Source organism: Aplidium turbinatum, chromosome 4 (assembly GCF_918807975.1).
Source record: "Aplidium turbinatum chromosome 4, kaAplTurb1.1, whole genome shotgun sequence".
Lineage (NCBI taxonomy): Eukaryota > Metazoa > Chordata > Ascidiacea > Aplousobranchia > Polyclinidae > Aplidium > Aplidium turbinatum.
In genome coordinates this window covers 28,346,183-28,373,124 of record NC_137475.1, presented here as the reverse complement: position 1 = coordinate 28,373,124, position 26,942 = coordinate 28,346,183, and the positions used below count along the sequence as shown (strand labels likewise).

At 36.6% G+C, this 26,942-nt stretch overlaps 1 protein-coding gene across 2 annotated transcripts; it reads left to right on the top strand.

Annotated features, from left to right (window-relative positions):
• LOC145768674 (dynein regulatory complex subunit 11-like) lies at positions 1-25,785 on the top strand. Of its 2 annotated transcripts, none has more exons than XM_082580236.1 (22): positions 1-139; positions 2,472-2,562; positions 2,953-3,039; positions 3,211-3,360; positions 4,323-4,442; positions 4,770-4,961; positions 5,316-5,387; positions 6,003-6,065; positions 6,560-6,705; positions 7,079-7,163; positions 9,648-9,794; positions 10,705-10,780; positions 11,092-11,240; positions 11,933-11,989; positions 12,098-12,232; positions 12,570-12,699; positions 13,012-13,211; positions 13,808-13,956; positions 14,827-14,939; positions 15,141-15,289; positions 15,680-15,769; positions 25,132-25,785. In XM_082580236.1, the coding sequence occupies exons 1-22, from the start codon at positions 129-131 to the stop codon at positions 25,243-25,245; spliced, it is 2,526 nt and encodes an 841-aa protein (XP_082436362.1). In that variant the 5' UTR covers positions 1-128; the 3' UTR covers positions 25,246-25,785. The 2 variants fall into 2 exon arrangements, with proteins under 2 accessions (XP_082436362.1, XP_082436361.1); XM_082580235.1 differs by lacking the exon at positions 25,132-25,785 and adding an exon at positions 16,805-17,651.
• The last annotated feature ends 1,157 nt before the right edge of the window (positions 25,786-26,942 follow it).

Sequence of the window (26,942 nt, the reverse complement as noted above, 5' to 3'; positions counted from 1 at the left end):
AACAGGTAACTAGTTTATGATGTACAGGGATTATTAACTGTGCGTTTCTATGACACTGTAGCAATTATTATTTCTCTGTTCTTTTAATTCGTAGAAAGTAAGCAAAGCTAATGTGAACTGCAGTCACCATGTCACATAGGTAAGTTTTTACAGAATAATAAGATATGTACTTGGTTTCGTATTATTGTGTTATCTGTTTGTGAGTGGTAACCAGGAATATCTAAAGAAGGGGATACGAAGGCTTTTAATACGTCTGACAGTAGAAGGGCTTCTGTTTATTGTAAATAATCTCTGCTTACCTTAAAATTACAATTGATACCGATAGCAGTTCGATAAATCTTGTTATGATAACCTGCATTGCGCTATTGGCATCAGGCCTGGATACTCTCTGCATGCTCATGGTTACTTGCAGAGGTGGGCAGTAGCGCGCTACTTTTGTAGCGGCGCTACTTTTTTGGTAAAAGTAGCGGTAGCAGCGCTACTTTTTAGTTAGAGTAGCGGCGCTATTTTTTTCCAAAGTAGCGGGAGAGGCGCTACTTTTTTCAGTCGCACTCCCGCTACCCACTACTTTTTAATTTAAATTGAAAAAAATGCTTGTTTTTTTGCAATACTAGCGTGGTCAAGCAGCTATATAATCGGCTTGGTTGCAAAGTTTCGGTCTGTTTTAGCACATCAACTTCTTCGGCGAATATCTCCATGTGATGAAGCCTATCTTCCAGGCTTTAGACATTCTCTAGGGCGAGTCCAAGGCATGTTACGGAGTCTTGCTTCCAACCATCACAATTTGCGGGAAGAAGTTGACCGAGATCAGTGATCTTGTGACCTGTGAGGAGTTGAAAGTGAAAGTCCTTGAAGGGGTGAAGAAACGATTCAACAAGTGCTTCAACGACATGAAATGCGTTATGGCATCATGTCTTCATCCCTCCTTCAATACGTGGTGGCTACAATTTCTACACTACGTTTCCACGGATGATGCTGACGCACTGCGAGAAAAAGTCAAGACAGATGTAATTCGAATGTTGCGTGAGACATCAAGCCAGGTTGATACCGAGAAGAGTGACACCAACACCAGTTATGACTCCGAGGATGTACTTTTTGGAGTGTTTGCGCCATCCCGTGAAACGTCAGTGCAGAAGGAAGCAGCAATTGTGGACGCTCTTTTTCGGACAAGAGCAAGTCCTTGAGCTTTTCGAATACCGAGTTAAAACATCTGTTCATTAAATACAACACCCCCATTCCTTCCAGTGCTGCGGTGGAGAGACTTTTCTCTGTTAGAAAAAATGTGCTTAAGCGAAAGCAGGCAGGATATAAAGACTCTCATTTTAAAATGCTCGTGTTTTTGAAAGATGCGTAATTGCGTAACAATAGAGTTCCCTTAGAATATATATGTTTTCTATAACGACGTTAAAATGACAGCGTTAACAAATGATAACATTCGTTTTCAAGGTCATTTTTGCGTCACTAGGGACTTGAGTGTTTCCTAGTGTCATTTTAGACAAAAGTAGCGAAAGAAGTAGCGGTAGCGCGTGCTACTTTGGCCCAAGTAGCGGGTAGCGCGCTACTTTTGTAAATTGGTAGCGGTAGCACGCACTACTTTGGCCCAAGTAGCGGGTAGCGCGCTACTTTGAAAGTAGCGGGTGCCCACCTCTGGTTACTTGTTAATTCAACTACCCATATAGTTGCTTTACATCTAGCCTACTGCAAAGGCTTTGTTAAGCAAAAGAAAAACATCTTACTGGTAACTTTTTAATTGTCTTTTCAAACAAGTATTCTTTAAATATGGTCTATGTAACGTTTACTAGCTGTCTTTGGTAGTTGACAGTACCAGCTACACTACAAAACTTTATGCAATTTTGAAAAGAATCTCATGTTTCATGCGCTACAAATCACCGCCCTGGTAGTATCATAAGAATAAGGCAATCGCTGTGAGCCCTTCTTTAAATATCCTTGGTGGTAACAATATCTTGCATTAATAAGAAGAAAACGAATGTTGTTATACTTCAAGCATAACTAATTTAGGCTTACACATAAGCTATGCAGTATAAAAAGTGCTAACCTCACTGATTGGAGTTTACAGTTCATGAAGAAATTTATAGCTATAGTCATTTAATTTAAAGTCAGACTTGTTTAGCTAATTTGGTATTATTACTGTGTGCATACTTCTATTAAAAATTTAACATGGCAGAATGAAGCAAAGAACTTATTTTAAACAGTATACACAACTCTTTTACTCAATATGAAAGGTAGCAAAACCGAATAAGAGTTGGATTTAAAAAAAAAAACTTGTTTTAATTTTGTTTTATTACAGTCCCAGGACCGATATTAATCAATATATATATTTGTTTGATTTGCAAATAGTATTCACATAGACCTATCTTATTCACATCTAAAATAAATGATATTCATATATGTCCAGTCTCCACCTCATCTCAATTATCAATACCGTTTTTATGTTTTTCTTCTACATGCAGCACATACAATCGTCTATGGCGGGAGGCCGAAAATACAATCACTGATTTGTTGGTTCAAGAGCTACCCACTGATCCTGTTAAGCCGGAAAAGGTTTGTCGATTTCTTCATGTATGCAAAGCATTTTAAAATGTTTTATAAATGTTGTAATGTAGTCTACAACATGTGACACTAGGACTTCTTTGAAATTTGGGAAGTACGTCTTTGAAATTTGGGAAGTGTTTACTTGAGTAACCAAACAAAGTTACAAATAGCTTAAAATTGTGTTGTTTTTTGTCTGCAAGGGGAACAAGAAGTTGACAATTTCAGATCTTTACACAATTTTAATGCAAATACCAAATCGTCATTCTTAAAAAGTTCAATCTACTAGTACCCTATAAAATAAATTTGTGCAAAAAAGAATTTGAAATTGTTCCACCAAAGGTAAACTTCTTGAATTAAAATAATATGCAGTTAATTCTAACACTTATCTTTCAATTGCAGGATCGCTTGACCGTATTTCAAAATTTGTCAACACTCTACATAAAGTACATTCAAATCTTTCGGAAGCTAGAGTCAAGCTACGACCAGGTAAATTCATAAAAATGTAGCATTTGCTCGCTAGATTAAAGACAGGCATCAATGCTGCTAAAAAAGCTATCACTTCAATGGTAAAAGATTGGATACACATGACACACTAATATGGTAACTGATTGAGACAAAACAGTTCTACTGCCTTCAACATGTTACATTTCCTTGCAGATTGTACACCCACAAAAACGCCGAATTCTTAGACAAGTTCTTGATGGCACCATGGGAAGGCTGCTTGAAGTTAAAGATGAAATGGTCAACTTGGAGTTCTCTGAATTTCATTATTTTGATGATGTCTTATCGGATCTTAAGCTCACTCCTGTAAGGATCTTTTTGATATTACTTAATTGTTGAAGTGCATTCTTTTGGAATGCAAAAGAATATTCAAAAAGTAAAGTTAAGATTGAAAGATTCCTACATGTAAACAGACGGAATCTATGAATCACTGACGCAGACCTAGTTATCAAGATCAATATTTCAAGTTCCAATAACATTGTTGTGGCTTGTAAAGAGTCAGTTCCACTTGCCAGGTTTTCATGGATAGAAAGCTATACTTGAAATGAGTTACTGAACTGCACATGGCTTGAGAACGGAACTATTGTTGCTTAACGCTTTCTTCGTTTGCACAGTCGAATTAAACCTTCTCATTGTCATTATATTGAATGGAGTATGGTATGCCATATCATCATGTTGAAGTGATGCCAGAAAACTTAATTGGTCTGATGCGAGGTCATGTACCACTCATGTACGAGGGAGCTCACGAACCAATTGTTTTCCCATATTTTAGCCATCTACAATAGTTGAATACTTGAACAGTAGTTTTTTACTTTGGTATCGAACCTCTGTGCATGCATGACATTTTCAGACAAATTTCCGGTTTTGGAACTGAATATTTTTCTAACATGATTATTATTCAATGCTAAAAATGGAATAAGGTACTTTTGTTAGCTTCTTTAGGGGGCATGTCATATTTTTCTAACAACTAAAATTGTGCATGTTTAGTTGTTTCACAGCAACATGGTTCTGTGTTCTGGAATGCCAGACAGGTAGCCGTAGCCTGATTTAAAACCTAAAGCCCCATGAAGAAGTCAGTCGTGTCTGATTGATGAAACACGGAATAAATGCGGATTATCACCCGAAACAACTTGTGTTAGTTTAACTTAGTTTACACCAGACTACCATATTATCTTATTGAAGATTACAAATGTTCTATAGGATTGAAGTTTTCATATCTGGTTGAACATTCAACAGCAATGACTACCTAACAAAGTAACTTGTTTCAGAATGACATAGAAGTTCCAATCCCTAAATACTTCTTGCATGAACGCAAAAAGGTCTTGAAAGACAGGGAACAACTTTTAGGAAAGATTTTATCTAAAATGGGACCAAGCTCCAAGGACATGGTAAGTCTGGAGTGGAAACATGATTTTACAAAGTCAAAATCCTACAATAAAAAATTACACTGTAAAACGAAAACGTAGCCTATAGCTGTTCCTAACAATTTGAGTTAGCAGTGGAAAACTTTTATTTTTTGGTTTTGAAAGCACCACGTTTTCCAGATGTTGGTAAAGGTGATGGTTCAATTCTGTGCAATGATGTATTGTGGAATATATTGCAAGTCAAGGTTTTCTTTGACAGGGGATGAGTTGACTTCTAGTCTAGTTATATGATTTTCATTCCTATCTGTTGGCAACAGAAGATAAATTAAATGCAATGAATCTTATTTGTAGGATAAAGTTGTCAAGAAAATGTCGTTGGAGGAAGCAATCCGACTCGTACAAATCCATGAAAGAGCAAGGCAAGGAAGACTTCGAGCCAAATTCATGCGAGAAATCCGACTGGAAGAAGAACGAGAGAAACTCGCCGCTCAAAGAGGAGCTCCAACCCTTGATCCGGATGTTGCAGCCACCAGAATTCAAAAGGTGTTTTATAGGTTTCGAACTGATGAGAATAACAAATCATAGTTTTCGTATTGGTCACTTGCATGGCATTTAAATGGTTTAGTTTTAATTAGTTTTTTAACATCTCTATTTATCTCGTTTGTTATTTCTTTGAATATAAATTTGTATCTGATAGAAGAGATGTCAAGAAAAAATAGGGGAATTGTTTCAGTTTTTTGCTTTTATTTCCAAACGTCATACAAAGTTTTGTTTTCGAAAGGTAATACCAAACCGACAAACATTTATTCACTTTTCGAAGCAATACCAAGAGACGTAGTTTTCATATACTGTACAATAATAAGAGACAGTAAATCAATAATTGTTTTTTATGTTCAGGTTTGGAAAGGTTTTGTTCAACGGAGAATCACTCGACGAGAAAGAGAAGAAGAAATGGTCTTCATCGGAATGGTGAGGCTGTAACTAGCTACTTACATTTTTCGAAGAGTCTCATCCGTGTTTTCATTGTAGCTACGGTTATCATGTAGTACTGTACACGCTAGAAGGTTTTAAACTATGCACAACTGTTAGTTTCATTATTATCAGTGTCTGTGTTGAGATTGCTGTGAATAAGTCAACTCTAGAAAGTTCTTGAACTAACTCTTAGTAGTGAATAAGGAGGAGAAGTTGCAGACTACTTTTATCACCAATTTTTATTCACACTTGCATCTTGAATTGGAAGGTATTTGCAAAGTATATATTTGTGTTCTTTTCAACTTCTCTGACTGTAGTACGCTTTATTCTCATATAGAGCATTCAATGCTTGTTTAAGTTTTATTTAGAATGTATTCCAATCATGTATTCCAATCATGAATTTAGAATGTATTCCAATCAGCTAATAGAGTAATCGTGTGTGCATGCCTGTTTTCTGACAATTTTTCTCTGTGTGTGGTATGCTAGTGTCAGTCATCTATCAGTGCATCTTAACAGTTGATTCTTACGCTAACGTAGGGAGTGGGTTTATGAGGCAGAAGGTTTCCAAGAGACTGACAGCAAAAACTAATTCTTTCATATTGTCATGTTTAGGTTCCAGGTAAAGATGTAAAATCCCGAAGCCAAAAGCCGCAAACGCTTGCAGAAAAAACTCAGGTACTGTTGTCATTTTCGTAACTTTTATTTACACAGGCACGAATTTATGAAAATGTTTCTATCCTCAACTTATAGAATTTTATATCTTGTGTAATTGCATAATCTTGAATAAAAGCTATAGGCTACAGTGAACTTCACATTATTCAAAAGTCAGCACTGTGGATATTTTTGCAACAGCACTTTTTGTTAAACAGAAAATAAGCTTCTAGAATAGATCCTTTCATTCTTGCATTGTGTATCTTCCACGACAGTTTTCCCTTCTTTAACTCTACCCCATTGTTTCGCTGCTAACCTCTACTGTAAGTGATTGTTTGCAAAGGCAATGTTGATACCAACTGATGCAAGTGGAATACTTTCACAGCAAAACTATACAATGTTGACAGCAATAATGATCAAGGCATGAACTTTGAACTTATTGTCATTTGCAAGTCTATTGTCTATCGCAAGGTAAGTGGTAGCAATAATAATCATCAACAACCTCTTGCTCGCCACAGGCGGACCGACATATCACGCAAGAAGAGAATGAAGTGGAATACCAACAAGCATTGGTGACCATCAAGGAGAAGATTCGCCAAGTGGAAGGTCCCGATATGAAAGAGACGATGCAAGATCAGATTCGTCAATGGTTCATTGAATGCAGGTGAAGCATTGAAGATCGAAGTTTTTTTTAATTTTCACTTTTATCTGTGAACGTTTTATAATCAAAGCTTGCAGTATCAGTTCTATCATGAGATATACCAGGTCTCCAACTAATATAAAAAAATGTACGCAAGTTTGTTTTTAACAAGAAAACCACATTGTCAAAATAGATATTTGTGAAACGGCTAGCACATGTGTAAACTTGTAAACTTTACAAGTTGGTATCTCCTGAACATAACTACAACTCTCCTGGTAGACAATTCATCGCTGGCTGACTAGTGATTTATCTCAAGACGCAGCTAATTTTATTAGGTAGCCCACACTTGTGGTTCATATCCAGTGCTGGTGTAAACCTTGTAATTTCATGATCTTAGAGATGCAACCGGCAAGTTTCCTGATTATCCAGATGAAGAAGATGGAGGATCTTCTCTTTTGTTTAAGGAAAAAACTCCCGAAGAGGTAATTTCAGCTTGAAAAACCTGTTATTCTATTTTAAAATATCACGTTTTGTGATAAGAAGAAACTCAGCATTAGACTATATATTATTTAGTCAGCTGTACAAGTGTAGCCTACATGGGTAATTAAACATTCGCACAAGTGACGATAGCTTTGCGTATTATATCCAGACAATGTTAAACCTGCCCCGTTGTCAAGTTGAGTACCTTAAGATTTTATTAACTCAAATGTTTTATCTTCTTATTTTCATTATTTTCATGAATATTGTTTTAGTGGGAATATTGTCGTCTGATTTTTGCTTTTTTCTTTACTTCCAGATTTTAATGTTTCTTCTAGTCCAGTGTTTCTCAAACTTTTTTTGTCCATCGCCCCCTTTTCGTTATTGAAATAAAATTTCCCCCCTCTAATTCTGTCAAGTAAAGTAAACATTGATAATAGAGTGATAGACAAATTTAGTTCTGGGAATTTAATCAACGAATTTGACAAAAACAGGATAACTTAATATTCAATGGGATGGATGAGCGTGGCGACTTTTACAAAGTTTTGAAATGTTTGGCGACATCTTCGTAAGATAGAGTCGAAGATCATCCCGTTAATGAACTAACAAGCGATTTCTTTGCTTTGAAAGCATCAATGTCACAGCCGAAAACCTCTTTTCAACCATATATGAAGTAGGAAACGACAAAATCCACATTCTAGCTTCTTTCCAGAGAAGCTCATATTTGCCAGCAACCTGGCACCAAAACAAATCGTATCCATCATTTCTGAATTTCACCTTGACTTATCATCTGTTTGCATATCAATGAACTGCTCTTGAAGTTCCACTTCTACAGTAGCCTATGTCTGTGGGTTCGGTAGAAAATAGTTGTACCACCCAGTTTGGAACATGGAGGTCCACGAGACCTGCAAAGCGAAGTTTCATGTCTTTATGAAGCATGTCTAAATGTGAGCAGTATTTTTTCCGTTGTTCTTCTGTAATAACATTCTCGCTCAAATTGGGAAACTGAGTTAAGAAATTTTGACCCAAATTTTGTTTGAATAAAGCATGGCCACCTGGAGATGCGGCCTGATTTGTCACATTTTGCAGATTTTGATTACAGCTACTGCTAGTGCTTGACTGACATTTTCTGAGATGTTTTTACTTTTTACGGTTGCCTAATGACATAAAACTTTTTTGTTGCCTTGGGGAAGCAGTAGCAAATGAGAAAAAGTAAGTTGAAAAACGCAAAATCAGACTGTTATTGAAAATTAACAGTCTGACTAAAATCTTCGAAATCAAATTTTCTTTGTTTTTCAACATGTAAGGATGTTAAAACCTATTGTATCATCTGGGGAAAAGAATAAAGAAAGCGTAAAAATCTGATTTTTCAAAACATTTATTTAAACGTTCGCCCAAAGTTAGAAAAACCTGGAAATTTCTGCGAAATGTGACAAATCAGGCCGTATCTTTAGGTGGCCATGGAATAAAGATAGCTTTGAAATGAATGAGATAATAACGCTTTATCACTTGATGAGAGTTATCATTTCTGCCTGAAGCTTTTTGTTTACTTCATTTATGGCATTGAAAATGTCCGCCAAATATGCGATGTCATTCTTTAAGGGTATCACATCTTCAACTAATGTCGCGCCAGTGCTTGATAGGAATTCGTTAACTAAAACAAAAAGGGCATACAAGCGGCTCAAACAAACACCTTTTGAAAGCCATTTTACCACGGTATGCAATAAAAGACGTTCAATGTGTTCATGATTTTGGCAACAAAGTGAACGAAAAAATCTGTCGTTGAGAGCATGCGCTTTTATCTTGTTGACGCATTTTATCACAATATTCAATGTTTCATGCAGTTCAGGACTGAAATTACGGGCAACCAAAAAATGCTGACGGTGAATTACACAATGTATTGCAATAACCCCAGGAATTATTCTTTTCATCAGTGCAATGAACCCTCGATGCTTTCCAACCATTGCCGGAGCACCATCAGTTGCGCATTGTAGAATATTCTTCAGTGGAATCCCCTTTTCTTCGTAGAAGTTTTACACTGCATTAAAGATGCTTGATGCCCGAATGTCTGTAGGAAGACTGAGCGTAAAATTCATTTCTTGTTTTCATATTATGAACAAAACGCACATAAATCCAAGCAGCAGCAGCGATACATTGTCGGTCAAGTTGGATTCATCTATTTGCAGTAAATGGTTTTCGCGTTGGACTGTTATTAGCGTATTGGACTGTTATTGGTGGTTTGATAAATTCTCCCCCTTCGAGTGGTTTCGCCCCCCGATCGCCCCCTTTCAATTTTTCGCCCCCCCCCCCTGGCGCTCGAAATCGCCCCCAGGGGGGCGATTTCGCCTACTTTGAGAAACGCTGTCTAGTCGCTAACAGTAGTTGATAGTCACCGACAATACAACGATGGTTTAGTGCAGGACGACATAAAACTAATAGAATGCCGTAAGACCACAGCTGTTTTACTAAACTTATGCCATTTCCCATAGGTTGAAGCGGAAATGAAAGCAAAAGAAGAAGAAAAAGCAAAGAAAAAAGGAAAGAAAGGTAAAAAGTCTGGAAAGAAATCGGGAAAAAAGAAGAAAGATAAAAAAGGAAAAAAGGGAAAGAAAGGGAAAAAGGGAGATGATGAAGAGGTGGGTTTTTCCGTGTTCCCTGGTTTCCAGTCACCCTTTCACCAACCGCTTTCATCTTATACCTTTATATTTTGCAAAGTTGGTGACAGAATTTCTATTAAGAGATTTGCTTTACTCATAGCCTAGATGTACAGTATTTACACGAGTCAGAGTTCAGTCGAAATCATGACATATTGTGATATAACACTATCCTGGGGCTTTTTCAGTCGAACTGATATTAAATTTCAATGTCTTGTAACGAAAACAAGTGCAGGCTAATATATAACCGACTTGGCTATATGTCTGAATTATTATGTTTAAATGAAGGGTGAAAAACTTAGATTTTATAGTTTACAAAATTTCAGTGTTGATGATTCAGTATCATACAGTGCAGTTTGGTGGAAGTTTAATATTTCATCAACCGACTTTGATGACCAACACGAAGACAACACGATTCATACGAAACACTCTTCAACTGTAATGACAGTGAAATGGTGTTATTGCATAATATGGGCTTTAGATGGATGGAAAATAGACAACCTTAGCAACCAACCTCATTGTGGCGACACACCATAATCATCCAAACTCTTTTTTTCCCACTAGTGGAGGTGGCCGATTTTTTTCGTACTGCGATTGTCTTTACTCCTAGTCTTATTTTCCATTTCGTTCTGTCCATCGCATTTTTTTTTCAGTTCGACTTTGTCTGCCTCCATTCTTCCTGTTCTTTCCATGTTCTTTCTTGTCATCCCCATTTCCCCGTCTCATCTACGTTTAGTCAATGCCATTCGCAGCAGACTTACTTCTCTCTTCCTTTGAACATACACATACGATCTTACTCCATTTTTCCTTGCAAGTTGGTCTATGGTCTCCTTGATTCATATCGTGGCATATCATATCAGTTGGGGTCAATCTTCTGTGTTTTTCTGCTTAGGAAGAGGAACCTGGATGGAAGATGGCAGTATCCAAGTTCATTCCTTCTGTGGTGGAAGCTCACGATAAATATGACGGTAAATGAAATGTTACTTTTTGTTGAAACTACATTCTTAATCTAGATTAGCAAAGTAGTCTTAAATCCGCTTTTTTCTTTTCACAAAGCACTGTTTTTACGCATTGTCGTTTTCATAGAGTCTCATTAGATGCAGTTAAAGGCCATACTGTTCAGTGTAGCCCACTACACAAAGAAAACTTTTATACTCTTTAGCTGCAAACTTATTTAATCAATTTCAAATTTGAAAGTTGATAGTTCTAGTGACAAATGCGATCACAATAGCGACATTAGAACCGAGATTTGTGACCATTCGTGAAAATTTGCGCTCAGGAGTTTGGAGGAACCGCGACGAGTCCCAAAACTTCCAACAGAAGCACGACAGTGCTCTGATAAAGGAAGTTAAACGTGTCGAGGTTGAGTCTGAAGTGCGTCTCCAAGTGGATGAACTCATGCGTGAAGAATTGAGTAATCTGAAAATGGTAAGTAAAATGCCAAACGCTGCTGGATGAGTTACTTTCATGCTTGGAGTTTATCACTTTTTTAGCCAAAAGAAACAAACAACAGTTGCACTTTTATTTCTTTACATAATTTGACGTGTTGGCGTAGTCCGCAGTATGATAGTTTCAAATGCATTATTATCCTCAATATGGAAACAAGAGGTGTTGCTTTGGCGACAACTTTCCCACAGTTGGCATACATTCATCAACAATATACAATATGAGAAACATAGCGCATTCTAATCTCACTGGAACACATGTGGACTACAATTGTGATTTCAATTTGTCAGTAGGGTAGACCTACAATCCTACATGCCTGTAAAAGTTTCCTGTCTCCAATCACCAATGCAAACATTAAAACAAGATATTTTTGTTTACTTCACCTTGTTAGCTCGACTGTAAACGCAAACATTCCACAAAGAGCATCGCACCAAATCCATCAGCACGCAGCACGCACGGCAACGCAACAGTCTTGTCAGCACAACAGTCAGCACGCAACAGTCTTGCATTGTGCAACAGCAACACACACGGATAATCTGGTCACCCTATCTGACGAACAAACATCAACACTCTCTTTGTAAATCTGTTTTATAATTCTGTACATCACGATTCAGCACAATTTTCGTAATTTATTCACTCTACTCTTTAAATCTCATTCAATGGTTTCCTTCCAGGCTTTAGATCGAGACAAAGGAAAAAAAGGGAAGAAAGGAAAGAAAAGCGGAAAGAAGGTTTTTGTTGTTTCAACCATTTGTAACACTTAATCTTTGAAAAGTTTGTCTTATTTTTCTGTATTTTTTTTTGCATCATAATTTCAAGTGGATTTTTTGATTATCTAGAAAAAGAAGAAAGGTAAAAAGAGCGGTAAGAAAGGAAAGAAGGGCAAGAAGGACAAAGATCTGACAGCAGACCGCACGATTGAGTCTCTCTACGAGGAGATGGTGCAGCAGGGAGTCCTGGTGCAGTGTCCACAGGTGATCTGCAAAAATCATCAATAGATTACAATCGCACCATGGAGGAGACTTTATCAAGAAGCAGAGCCTTCGAATGAGACAAAAACTAGATTATTTGTCTGCTTCTGCACTCTGGCTTCACTCGATGATATCGAAGACTGGCTTCTAACCCAGAAAAACATTGGGAATTATATGATAGAAAAAGAAATCCTTCTTGGTCTCTATATGAAGATAACAATCAAAACATTTTATACTGATAACAATCGCTTCATTTGGAGAAAAATTTATATCTAATGTTTGATGAAAATTATTTCAAAAGTGGTGTCAAACTTGCTTAGTAATCTGTATTCGCACATAGATTTGGCTCAGACAGTTCGAAGGTGACTACAGCTACCTCGGTACCACTCTCAGACAAGCAGATATTGAACCAATGCCATCTTTGTCTGACGTCAGACAGCTAGTTGCACTATATGGGATTCTTCCTCTTGGTAAGTCGTCTTCTATACGTTAAACTTTTTATTGCAATCATCACTGTTTTGATATTATACCGATTAAATTTATTTGGTGAGTAATGCTGCTCATCATCATTTTAGTATAATTATAGACTACGATGCATATTGACGATTTGCGACACGCTGTACTGTACTCGGATCAACGTCTAGTTAGCTGCGCTGAAATTGCTTGGGTTATAACACGCTGAATGCTAACTTTCTATATCTGGTAGATGTGATGCTCTAATAAAACAAACTACTGTTATCACTCAAGGTTTATCTGTAATGTTTGCTGCTTTTTTCCTCCAGGATCTCAAGTAGTCCATGAGAACATGCCCCAGGTAAAATCTCTTCTTTTGGCCGGACCAAGAGGAGTGGGGAAGAAGATGCTTCTTCATGCCATCTGCACGGAGACAGGAGCCAACCTTTTCGATTTGACAGCGGCTAACATAGCCGGGAAATACCCTGGAAAGTCTGGCTTGAGCATGCTTATTCATATGGTCACTAAGGTACTAACCGGTAACACTAAAGTCCCGTACTATAATATTAAAATAAAGCAGTTAGAAAGGCTTGATGGAGGTTTTACCGGGTTCATCCACAATCGCACATAGCGGTGTAACACCCATGAGGTTGAGATCATTTTATTTTAACACAAATAAATGAAAACTGCATCGCAAGTAATTCCCGACCGTTATTGACAAAAATTACGAAATTTGACTGCTTTTTATTGAAGACTCGAACAGACCACTTTGACCTACCCTACCGAGGTGAATCGCTCGAAAAATTTGACTTTATTTTAGAATGAAATAATGCTATCTTGTAGTTTTACATGAATTTTTTTGAATTATTGGAATACGATATACTATCCTGTAGTTGTTTTATTATTATCAATATTTTTGAGTATGTGTTTTATGAAGAGATTTGTTTTCATAGATATATGAAATGAAAAGCATTTTTTTCTAAAATGTTGCTTTTATCAAAATCAATTTGCGTTTTTTCCATAGTCCCTGGTGACGATAAATCCACGTAAAACTGATCTAATTTCTGACGTTAGGAGATTGAGTTCAACTGCTAAATTTCGGTTATTTTAATGTTTTTCCTTTAGGTGGCAAAGCAATTACAGCCTTCTGTTATTTTCATCGGTGATTGTGAAAAAACGTTTATTAAAAAAGCTCCGAAAGGCGATAAAACTGATCCTAAGCGACTGAAGAAAGATCTTCCAAAAGTTCTAAAAGGTTTCAAACCAGAGGACAGGTCAGTCTTTTTTCGCAAGGTTTGTGGTTCCATCAAGCAGCCCACTATGCATTGTTCCGACGAGTTCAGTTAACTAAGGTTGTCTTTTAACAAACCAAATCTTATAAGAATGGCAACCGCCTAAACTGGTTCTACTCTACAATTCTATTTTGTATTGGAATGGCAATAAAAAATAACCACCAATTATATTATCAGATTTGTTTTTACAAAACCAAAAAAACGTCTTTAAATGTGTTGAATTGGTAAATTTTGCGATACAATTTTTGTGACTGAACAGTTTCCACTAAGACGATTATGGAGGATCTGTTACATCTGATTCTATTATAACGTTTTTTAATTAAAACATCGCATTTTATGAATTTATTTGTATTGTCACGTAATTTATCCTCTAGCATTTCTTATTTGAGTGCAATGCTATTCAGTCTTTCAACTGCTAGAAAGAGAATCCGCTGATTCTCTTATGGCATGGTAAATATCTCGTCGATTGATGTCGCTTTCTTATGGTTTAACAATGTACCTTCTCTATCAAAGTTACAAACCAAAACTTTTGGGCCTACTTTGAATTTCTTACCTCAATACTCAGAAAGTTTACACCCCATTTTGTGAGCAAACAAGTGACAAAATAAATCGTAGATTATAATTAAATCATTTAGCTAACTCTCTTTGAAGTTGACCAGTTTTACCTAGTGAGTAAGATAATTTACTGGCAACGTTACTCAACTTGACATCTTGGCCTTTTCTGGAATATGAAGCATCCAGAAGCGGTGTATTAAAGAAGCTTTTTGAGTGGACGGATGTGTAGGCTTGTTATCGACCAATTAATCAAGCAATTGCAATGTCGCCTATTGATCCCCTCTTTTGCTTCTTCAGAGTGTTACTTGTTGGAACATCCAGGGCACCGTTCGAAGCTGAATTAAAACCATTTGTGAAATCTTACGAAAAGATAGTTCTTATACCTCGACCTGATTACGCTTCTAGATTCAGTAAGTTCTGATTTCACACGTTTTGTAGCGATTATTTGCGTAGCCTACTGTTTTGAATTTTATGACTAGACGTGGTATTAAAACTAGAATACATATTCTACTCAAAACAAATAAAGCATCCAACGTTTTTTGGAATCGAACACTAGTTGTTTACGATCCATATTGCATTGAAATCGTCAAATTGTGCAAACATTTTTTTAGTTCTCTGGCGCCACTTGATCGCTGAGCATGGAGGTATCATCACCCAGCACATCGACATTAGTAGTCTTACCAAGATAACAGACGGCTATACGCAGGGGCATATTGTCGAAGCGGTGAAATACATATTGAATGAAAGACGCATAGCCCAGGTAAGGTGTTTTTATGCAACTTACGTTGTCGCTGTTGTTGCTGTTGTTGCATTGAATTGTGACGAATAAACAATGAGAAGCGCCGGGAATAAAGCGAGAAAATTTTAGGCTATGCAGCAGATCTATTATTACATGAAGCGCACAATCATGACCATAGCCTCCTTTTTTGAATGAAACAAATTCAATTGTGTGAGTGTAATTTTCCTCGATAAATTTACTTAACTATTTCAGTGAAAAAATATGTCAGCGTCTCTACGGTAGAAGCAAAGTGTTTTGCTATACCACTATGTGCAGTGTAGTTATCATATTTTGTCTTTAATAAATATTCTTTCATGCCGAATTGATGTTGCAATAATGTAAATTGACCATTTGTTTTCATTCGATCTCCAGCTCCCGAAGAAACCTCTCGCTGCTGTGGAGTTTGTGTCCCCCCTAGCGAGGATAGACCCGATCTATAAAGAGGAGGAAGAAGCTTTTAAGGTAATTGGTGTCCATTTACCAACGTACTTACATTATTCTAATCACTTTTTTTCAGAATTCAGCGTTTGGTGATGATAAATTTACGCATTTTTTGTCTTTACTTTTCCACCTTTCTATCGATGTTCACATTATTTATTTATCAACCAATTTTAATATTTTTTAAATAATTGAACGTAAAAAATGCTTCAATTTTTGCAGCAAAGGCAGATATTGTCATCTGCTCTAATGCAGAATTTGATTCAGCAGATAAATCCCAAGGTTTTTTAATACTTTAGCTATTAATGCAACAATTATCAAAAGCATCCGATGATGTTGAATCAATGTGCACTTTTAGCACACGTTCGATTTCCCGCTTTGGCTAGGTTGTTTTTGTTTGTACTTTTAAATTTGAATACTTTTAGTATTATTTCTTTTTTTCAACGACATTAACCATTACGGCCCAGTTTTCATTTGGATTAAGTCAAACACACGACTTTCAATAACTATAACATCTACCCTTAGTCGGTTAAGCTCCCGACTTTCTTTATGTACAAAGAAATGGCAAGAGCAAGCAGCTCTGGCTGAGCAGCACAACTCTGCCAATCTCGGTAATCGGGTTTGCGTCAGTTGTTTAAAGCCTCTTCAAGTGTGCGAAACTGCCTGTACTTTTAACAGGCTCTCTCAATCCGAGGATAAAGATTGTAAACCAAAACAAACTGGACTCTTTTAACGTCACAGCTCAAACCTGCTCGCTGGCACCGTTGGCTCAACATCGATTAGTATTTTAGTTAGCCTAACGTCTAACTGCGATCTTGAGCACATTTTATCTCTCGAGTTTTGTAAATCTCTTCTATGTTTTGGTACATCTTTCTTTGGGTGTGACGGTCAGAAATAATTACGTCATGTACGTGAGGCTGTATGAGACCAGTTGGTGAATTTAACCCTGGGGAAAATTTTTCTTGCTTGGTTTCACCAAAAATTGCTTTGTAGCATGTCACTTTACTTCATTACCAATTTTTTTGCATGTCGTCTGTGATGCGTTTACTTTTTCAAAAGGGTTGGTTTGGAAAAACTCCTTTGGGCAAGAAAAGAGCGAAACTTGCAAAAGGGGGCGATGAAGAGGATGGGGGAGGGGGTAAGGGGAAAGGGAAAAAAGGAAAAAAGGGAAAGAAGGGAAAAAAGAAGAAAAAGAAGTAATCATATCATTTTACCCTTTCGCCAACAGACTTTTACATTTTCTCCTACGTTATCAACTTTAACTATGAAAACAATAGTTTTGCATGTTTTATGCCAACACAACAAGCAAATTTTTTATGCTTTTGCAGGATATTTTTACCTAGGCTTCAATTTTTACTGAATTTGCTTGCGATCTTTTCCAGCTTGGTGATTAATTTTAATTCAAACCTGTCTTGTCAATTTGTCTATCTTAATTTTGCATTTTTTGTTGGTTTTTGTTTTTTTATTATGAGACTTTTAATTTTAAACATATTTTTTTACAAAGAGGATTTTTCAAAACGTGTTATTTCTTGTAGCCTAGATGTCTTTAAACTTTTTGGCATCAAATATTACTTCAACACACTTTACAGTTGAAACTTTGTTTGAGCGATGCTCCCGTTTTGATCGCATTAGCACATGAAGCAGCCTAGTTGTTGTATCAGTGTAAAGTTGACAGGTCAACGCATGTTCACCCAATTTTCATTTTTGTTCTGCCCACTAAAACAATGTTACAAGATAAAAAAACACTTAAGTTGTCCGTAGGCTTCATTGTTGCGCTAATGATGTTTTCTTATCAATTGTTCACTGTGTGCATCATGATTTCTCAATATAGCCTACAGCGATTTATAAAATTTTTAATGATGGTTTCACATATATTTGAGTTTGTCAATACATATATAAACGTGTTTTTGTAACGTGACACAACATATTTTGAGGAAGGTTTGAAAGGTAGCATCAGCAGGTGAACCAAGTGAAATTTAGTGATGTAGCTCCTGAGCTAATGACAGTTGGCGGCATAGCTGAGTGGCCGGGAAGCTCTTGCACAGCGCTCAATAAGGTGGCTTGTTGACACCGTTTTCCTTGGGCACTCGGCTGCATCTTTAGCAAAATATCTAATGGCTTGCTAAAAGGTGAACATGAAGAGTGACTTCCTTGCCTTCCGGTCCAATTAATCTAAATTTTTCCTACCGGGCTTAAGCATGGATACGATGATAATAATTTAAATTATTTGCATCAGACACGAAGTCCACAGCCTAAGTCACACAGGCTACATCCCAACCTACTAGTCTATATAAAAGCTCATGTAAAACAGCATTACATAGATCCTTGCAAACCTTGGCTGAACGTACTTAGGCTAAATCCGTTAAACTTAGGGGCGGCTCGTCCATAAGGGCTGCTCTGGAATGCAACGTAGCTTAAGCCTACTCTTTCAATCTTTTCACCTCAGGCATTGCATCGCAGTCTCTATGAATGACGTTTGTTTGTTGTGACGTAGCTTGAAGAAAGCAACATTACCTAGCAATCATGCTATCAATGCATGGAAAATTCATAGTTGTTGAGCTGCAAGCAGTGCTGTGGAGTCGGAAGGATTTTGACATGTTCGGAGTGGTTTAAAAAGATCGACTTCGGCTTGATACAAAACGATGAACAATAAAATCTGTGTTTGCAAAATTTTTTTACAATATTGTTTCTTGTTCTCTGTAAGCTATTGCACTCTAAAACTTTACCATAAAATAAAAATGTGTGTTTATTTTTGTAAAAGTCGCCTTTTCAAATTCGATTGTGCTTAACTTTCGATAAAACTAAACTTTAAAAAAATAAAAAAGAACAAGAAGTTTAAAAAATCTAGCAACACTTAAGTGGGATTCGGCCAGTTATAAATCGAAGAGATGGAGAACATAACTTAGTAACTTTATTTGCCAATCAGACTCTTCTGAACAATAGTAGGCTACGGTAAGCCTGCGTGATTTTGTAACCTGCAGCAGATGAGGTGTTTTGACCAATTAGAAGGCAGGATTTAACACGGCTAAAAGAAATTTTGCGGAAAAAGATTAACAAATCAGGTTTCTCACAATTCGCAACATTTGCCATTGGTATCGAAATTTCCATTAGCACGGCAACAGCAAACCTTGATAAATCTGGCTAATAGCCTACCTGAAAAGTTAGCATTCGAAAATGTGTTGGCCTACGCAGTGGCGTAACAACGCAATATGCCGCCTTTGGATTTTTGCACGAAACGCCGCCCCTACCTCCCCTTGACACCGTTGTAAAAGCTGATTAAAATTCCACACAATAGAAGAATTAAAGAAGTTTTGTTTAATTTTATTGAAAGTTTAAAATAAAACCACTTCTTACTCAGGCAGCTGAAGGATTCTTTGTCTTCTTTAATTACTGTAATCGCTGGCTTGAAATTTGAATGGCCCTTCTTTATTTTGAAACCTTTCGGGCCCTAATTTGATCATCTCAACTCTCATGTTATGAGTTAATGTTTCTGGCCAAGTAACCACATCGTTATGAGAATAATAGATAGCATCTGTTTTATCTTTATCTGACAGTGTTTCATTCACAGGCTGACTTCTTTCAATGATCAGTTTGTTATTGTTTTGCTCGAGGTAGCCTACACTTCTTCTTCCGTCTCAACTTAAGGTAGAGATTTAATGTGCTAATCTCTTCTGTTTTTTTTAGCAGAGGCAATTTTTACGAACTTCAAAATGGCTCCTTCATTCTTTTTAGTTCCTCTTCTCTAGCTTTCTTTTTCTTTCTAAAAAATTTTTCGCTTTCTTTTAGTCTCTTCATAGGCAAAAATTAATTTAAAAAAATTGCAGCCTAAATCTTGTTCTGGAATCTGCAGCACATTAGTTAAAAACAATAACCATAATTGCAAATTTGCTGAGTTAAGCTAAGTGATCTATTTCAGACCTGAAACTTTAAACCTTTCACAAACCTAACCGATCTTCACACATGAAGATGGAGGAATCCCGTCTACCACAAACAGATGGTAAAGGTGGCCGTTGACTCGATGAACTCACGGTCCATTCCTGTCTCCTCCCGAAAGTGAAATAAACTTAAAACTAGTCTGAACTTAACTACCAAAGCTAAATTGACTGAACAATGCTATGGCTTACAAGTTACAACCGAAATTCTATCATTACTTTAACAGCATGAGTATCATTAAACCGTCACAAATACCACATGGTGAAGCACAACCTCAAAAAGTTGCAAATTAGTTTATAGACATAACTTGTTTAATTTTTTGGCTTCACTTAGATCAGTGTTAACTTAGGTCGTTTAAGTCTCTCCGAGAATAAATTAATGCGATTGTCTTTGTTCGTTTAAACTTTAAAACGTTATCATATTTTTCCGCCCTCTAGCAACGTGCCGCCCCTGGATTTATCCACAAGATCCAATGGGTAGTTACGCCACTGGGCCTACGAAAACCATGGGATATTTACTAAACTTTTGTTGCAATTTATTTTAAAAACTCGCTGTCTGATTCTTCTCAAGTGTAATTTGGACAAATAGGCTAATATAGCGAGTTGTGAGAAACCTGATCTCTTAAATTTTCCTTTTAAAAATTTTCTCATGTGGGTTAAATCTTGCCTTCTGATTGGTCAATAAACCTCATCTGTTGCAGCGACCTGCAGATTACAGATACACGTAGGCTACGGTAGCCTACGCAACAACAAGCTTACCTTACATCACAATAATATAGGCTATAATGCATAAAAATGGAGGAACGCATAAGTAGGCTACACTCAGTGTTAAATAATTTTATTTGAATAGCCAGAAGCAGCAAAAAAGACCATATATATTTCGCCCGGCTCCAATTCCTGGCTGCAACTCGATCAGCCCCACATTTGAACCGTAATGAGAAAGACAATCGCATTGTTTAGGATTGAAAAATACAAAGTTACTGGGATGCTGAGTTGGTAATTTGATCAAACTGTAGGCTAATGAAAAGTGTTGGTATAATCTTTTTAGAAGTAGGCAACCGCTATGCGTTTAAAGTAATGCGCTACCGCTACAACATACGTAAAGAGCGGCGCTACAGCTACTCGCTCACTGTCGAAGAAAAGTAACGCGCTATCGTTACTGGGGCAAAGAGTAGTGCGCGCTACCGCTACGTTTGTCGTAACTGACACCTGGAAAGCTCTATTCAAGTAGATACCTTGTGAATTCAAAATGGCTTGAAGTAGAATAACATCACCTTTTAGTAGGCCTACCACATTTTGTTGGCACCGCCGTTTGAAGGTCGTCATAGGAAACAAATAGCAGAAGTACGATCGAGGCAAAAGTAGCGTCTCTCCGCTACGCTACTTTGGGAAAAAAATATCGTCGCTACCGTACTGCAGAGGCGACTCTTACAAAAATGTATCCCGTCTACCTAAAAACTAATGAGCTAACATCGGCCTTTGTGCCCACCTGTAAATTATTCTGAAAGGATTTATTACGTTATTATTTAATATAATAAGTATTAAATATGGATTTATTATTATGATTTTATAATTAAATGTAGCTTGTAGCTCTCAAAATGACACTTGGCCGCGTCATTGGTTACAAAACCCAAGCTAGTGAAAGGTTTTTAGCTAAGATAATATTTATTTATTTACTTGCTTATTTGCTTCAGATATGCAGGTCTTTGGGGTGTGCAAACCGTGCGATCGCACAGGGCCCGCAAATTTACTCAGAAAATGCAGTAATTCGAAAAATGCCGAAGAAAACATGATCTTATCCTTTTGCTATGCCACTGGACAGCACCATTTTACAGTATTAGGCCTACTGTAGGCTATTAGTGATTTCCTTAACCACAATTTTTTTTTCATAAACACGAAATATTTCTTATCACCCACTCTTTAATTCTGAATATATAGGCTATATTTTTGAATTTTGGTGGTAATCACTTCTAGCCACAGTGTTATACGCGTCAATGAAATATATTGACGGCATCAGCGTCAGCGCGAATTGCCTAAAAACTTTGCGGCGTAAAGTACTGCGTCAGCTCTTAAAGAAATTGACGGCGTCAGCGCTAATTTCTATCGCTATTTTAGCCAAGGTCTCAGTCTCACCAAACGGAAGTATTTCAACCAAGTTTAGACTAACAATAGCTATAAATAAAGAGCAGGTTTTGTGTTTTGAGACTATATTGTAATTAGCTGCTTTAGCTTATTAATTATTTCTTTGTAGAAACATAAGCATTTCAAAACGTTATTCTGACAATCTGCTGCGTTTTTTGACGCTTAATATCCTTTCCAAGTGACATTCCACAGCAGCGCTGAATGGTATTGGTGTGTTGTATTTCAAAAAAAGTCTTGAAAACGTTTACTCGGAAAGGTATGACTGTTCCAAGCGTGCTGTGATGGCTTAGCGTATATAAATCTTTTAACGAGGTCCACTGCATCAACATCACTCTTTTCAGGGGCGTAGAGCTCTTGAAATAAAGTATCTTCAACGTCCGCGATGCCATTCATTGATTTTTCGCTTTCTCTCTCTGATCCCTCATTCTCGATACTGCTCACGATATGAGTGATCACCCTTTGTCGAACTTCTTTCGATTATATTCCAGGTAGCCATTTCAACCAACGCGAAAGCGGGTAATTCGGATGAGTCGCGCTGGCCAGAATACATTGTGAAACTTTCATTGTGAAAAGATATTTTCCATGACAACAAAAAATGACTCATAGCGCAGGACGCTTAAAATCGGCAAAATAATTGACGGCGCTATCACTTCCGTCAACTAAAAAATAAACTGACGGCGCTGGCTCAGCGTCAACAAAAAGTTGACGCCGTCAACGTACAACGCTGCTGCTTCTAACTACTTGCGTCTACTTTACAAAATATTAATTTCAGCTGTAAACTGCAACAACTATTAACATACTGACGAAAATCGTGATTGAGAGCAAGGATTTCACGGTTTACGGAAAAATCCCTAATGCGTAATCGTAATTGCACAGTTGGGGAAATTCGTAGATACATACAAATCTTTCAATTGCATGTTTATTTTGGAATAAATTTAATTACATTTGACATGGTTAGCTCCTGCATACCTACTGATTATTTTCAGATAGTTTCATCTGAAAAAAAAAAATTGGTGTAATGGATCCCAAAAACGATGTTGGCCCATAGGACAATATAAATAACCACCGGATCCGCAATTTTCCTAATTGCTAATTCTTATTTATTTAATGCAGAAATATCAATCGAAACATTTTAAAGACTTGGGAACACAATAGTATATAGACATACGAAATTTATTAATCAAATTAAAATCAACAATACAGCAGAAGAAACACGAAAACAACATTGAAAAAATCTTCAAATATCTTGATTCGCTCTGTGTGACTAAAACTCTATCAAACTAACTAACTCTATCAGGCTTAAGCAACCATAGATGGGAAGTCAGGTCTTCCATGCCAAATTAGAAAAAGCTAACCAGTAACCACTTGCCTCTTTCGTGCTAACGAATTCACACCAGCTTGCAATATTCAGACATTTGTAAACTTGCCTCTGGCTCTGAACACCCCCAAACTAGCCTGTATAACATACATGTTTAAATAAGTTTCTACATTCTCCAATGCATATATCTGAATTATATCTGCATCCTAGGCAAAGGCTACTCTTCATTACACTTCCTTACCTGTTCCATGACCAGATCAAACCCGATATGCCAAAGGGCAATCTTAAAATTTCCCAACCACAAACCTTACTATGTTCATCTAGCGATTGCTTTTTTGAACTTTTATTTGTCACATGGCGCTAGAGTATTACTTCCCGATTCCATTGATATTTCACTGGTCATTCTAGGCTCACCAGAAGAGAATTTACAGCAAAGTTAGTGCAGACTGTCAGAAAGTTTTCAATTTGATTTGGGAAAGGTTTTTGGGTCTAGGTCAAACATTTGCTTATTGTTGAGATCTGAAAAGGATTTTGGTCTAATGTTTAGTGCAGAAATAGTGCTAGCAATCTTCTTACCTGTGCCATTTCAGTTTTTGAGTTTAAGCAAACATTAGCCTGTTTATTTTGAAATTCGTGTTTCGGGTGATTTCACTAAATATTCGTCATTAGGAAAATCACTATGATATTCATACACAAATTTTTGTTGTTGATGCTCTCAGAATGCACCAAATTCAAAGTAATATTTCAAAAATTTCTGTGGGAGGCTCCCCAGACCGCTCACCGCTGGTTGTCGCCTTCGGCGAACACGCCGTCAGTCTTCGCCCGCCGGCTGTCAAAACTCCCCTCCCCTTTTAAAATACCTAGCTACGCTACTGAATTGGATCATTGTCATTGGGGTCCGCAAAGCATATTCCACACAGGGCCCGAAATACCCTAAGACTGGCACTGTACACATCTATATGAAATTGCATGAAAAAAAAAATAAGGAAAAAACACTTAGGCTACACTACAGGGGAAAGACTGCAAATGTCTCAAGCTTCCTTGTAGGCTACAACAATTTACAAGCAAAATCATAAAATTGTGATGTTAGGTTATATTGTGCACATTGCACCTTGAACATTCTTTTTCATTCGCTTCACATATTAAATTAACCAAACTATGAAGTTGGTAATCAGTATCGTGTACAAGTGTTAAATCAATATAAAATAGATCTGGGTAAAACAACATTTTATTATAAAAGTGTGAGGATCGTAAAATATACTGTACAGTAAATACGGCAAACTCTTTTGCAACTTTTTACGCTTTTTAATGACTTATTTCCTCCATATTGATTCATTTTTTGATTTTTTTTTAATTTTTCTAATTTTGTCACATTTTTTCTTTTTCGTAAATTGTTTAACAGACTTAGTAAAAATGAAACGGCAAGGCACACTCAGTGGAGGCAAAATCACATGAAACTTAATTGCGCAAGGAAAAAACACACATCAATAACGCAACGTTGCGTGAAGACATTTTGCAGATAAAAGGCGCTTGTGGCGAACAACTGGAGGCGTGGATTGCAGGATTTTATGAGCAAAGACTCGTGGAGTTTAGTGTCAAATTCGGTGAAGCATTTACGCGCAATTCTAAAACACTGCAGAGATGGTTTCTTGTTTGAACAAGTTTGGAAATTGAGTATATGATCTTTAATGGCACTTTTCTGTTGAGAGCGGTTAAATCCCAATGTTTTCTCACTCTCGTAGCCAAATATTGCGTGAACATATATATACATTAAAAAGAAAATCACCTCTTTACTCAAATTGTATTAAAAATAAAAATTTTGTTTAAAGTAAAAGTAAAAAAACTCAAAATGCCAAAAAAGAAGACATTACAACAGTTTTGAGTACCGTATCTTCAGAAAAACCGTTTATTTTTCTTAAAAAAATGAGGACATATGGTAGCCCTACTTTCATGTTTTTTGCTCTTTGCCACCAAAAATATTTATTGATGTTCAGGTTTGGTTTCTAAAGACCCCACTGGGAAAAAAGAGATTGGAGATGAGCAAACCACCTGACGAGGAAGATGGGGGTAAGAAAAAAAAGAAAAAGGGTCAAAAAAAGAAAAAATAGTTTAACTGTATTTTGCCAAAAATTTAGATTAGATTAATTTTAATGTTACACTGCAGGCTTTGGATGTTTTTGTATGATTATCTTGCCGCCAAAAAATACGAAATCGAATTCTAAGCTGTTCACCGTATTTATTTCAATATTTGTTTCGTGCTTTGTACTTGTAACTTATTATCGATCATAAAATAAAAAGCATCACGAGCTATGTCTTTCAGTTTAGATTTTCATATATTGTTATGTTGCTTTTTAACGTTTGTCTTATTTTTAAATTTAAACTTTTACCGAATAATGACAAGTGATTAGTGAATATGGTTAATTCTTAGCCTATATCGTGTAGATCAGAGGTGTCCAACTTAAACACGCTGGCGTGCCAATTTTTTTCCTATAACTTATTCCCGTCTTGAAATATTCGTACCGGCTCATTTTTTTCAACTCCGTGGAAGTCGCCATGCACGCTTAGACTATGTAATATTGTGACACAGATCAGAAGTAAATGTTATTTGTCGTAAATGCTGATATTGTTTTGCATTATCAATAAACAATGGTACAACAACAATTTACTGTGTAACACATCTAAGTTTTTGGCTCATGGATTTTCGCAAGAGTTTGAGTGCCATTTTCAAATACGCCGCATGCCACATTTGGCACGCGTGCCACATGTTAAACACCACTGGTGTAGATTATAACTTGCTTAATATTTTAACTTCTAGCTTTTGAGATGATATAATTTGCAGAGATATGGAAACAGAACATTAATTTTGCGTGAGATTATAACTTAGTCTAGTCTATACTTTATTGTTGCTTATAGGTGAGTACGGTACCAGTTGCCTATTTAAAGTTTGAAAAAAAATTGCTTTTTATTCGTCTATTAAACTGAGCATTTTCGTTCATACTCTCGATGATTTCAGAAAATAACTTTTCGATATAGAAATTAGAAGAGTCATCCCCAGTTTTATCAATTGAAGTGATTTTCTCGATTTGGTAAAGATTTAGACTCAGTTTGCAATTGTTCATAGTTAAACATCCGGTTAAACATGTTGGAAATTCTTTCGAAAGATACTTTTGAATTTAAAAGACAGTTATTGAGTTTATTCCGTCGGTCAAACATGCGATCCAACCGACAAAATACGCATACTTGCACTGCAGTGAATTGTTGTAAACTCTGGTAAATATAGCGTATAGGCTAGACATTACTATCGTAAGTAAAAAGCCTGAAATAGGATGATTTAAAAACTCGACTAAACCTCACAATAATTGTAGAGTAAAAAAAATTAGAAGTATATGTTCATATGAATAATAACTAATCAATGATAATGAGGTAAGCCCAAACCATGTTAAAATGTTCCTTTTACCAATGCCAAACACACGGTAGCTTGTGATAAAACAACCCAATAAGAATAACCCAATAATATGTTGCAAGTTACAACTATGCTTCCACCGATCTAACATGATTTTTATTCGGTTTTAATAGGTGTAGCCTACCTATATTTTTCTAAGTAATATATAGGTATGATAAACTGAAGACTACAAGGCCGTATTTTTAATCCAAACGTTTTACATAACATTTAGTGCTGCTGCTTTACTTCTAAGAAAAGCTTCTATAATGGTAAATTGTTATTTCAAGTCAAACGGTTAATATAAACACATAAACTATAAACACGTCGGCAGCAGTGGCCGAGTGGTTAGCGCGTTGGGCTCGC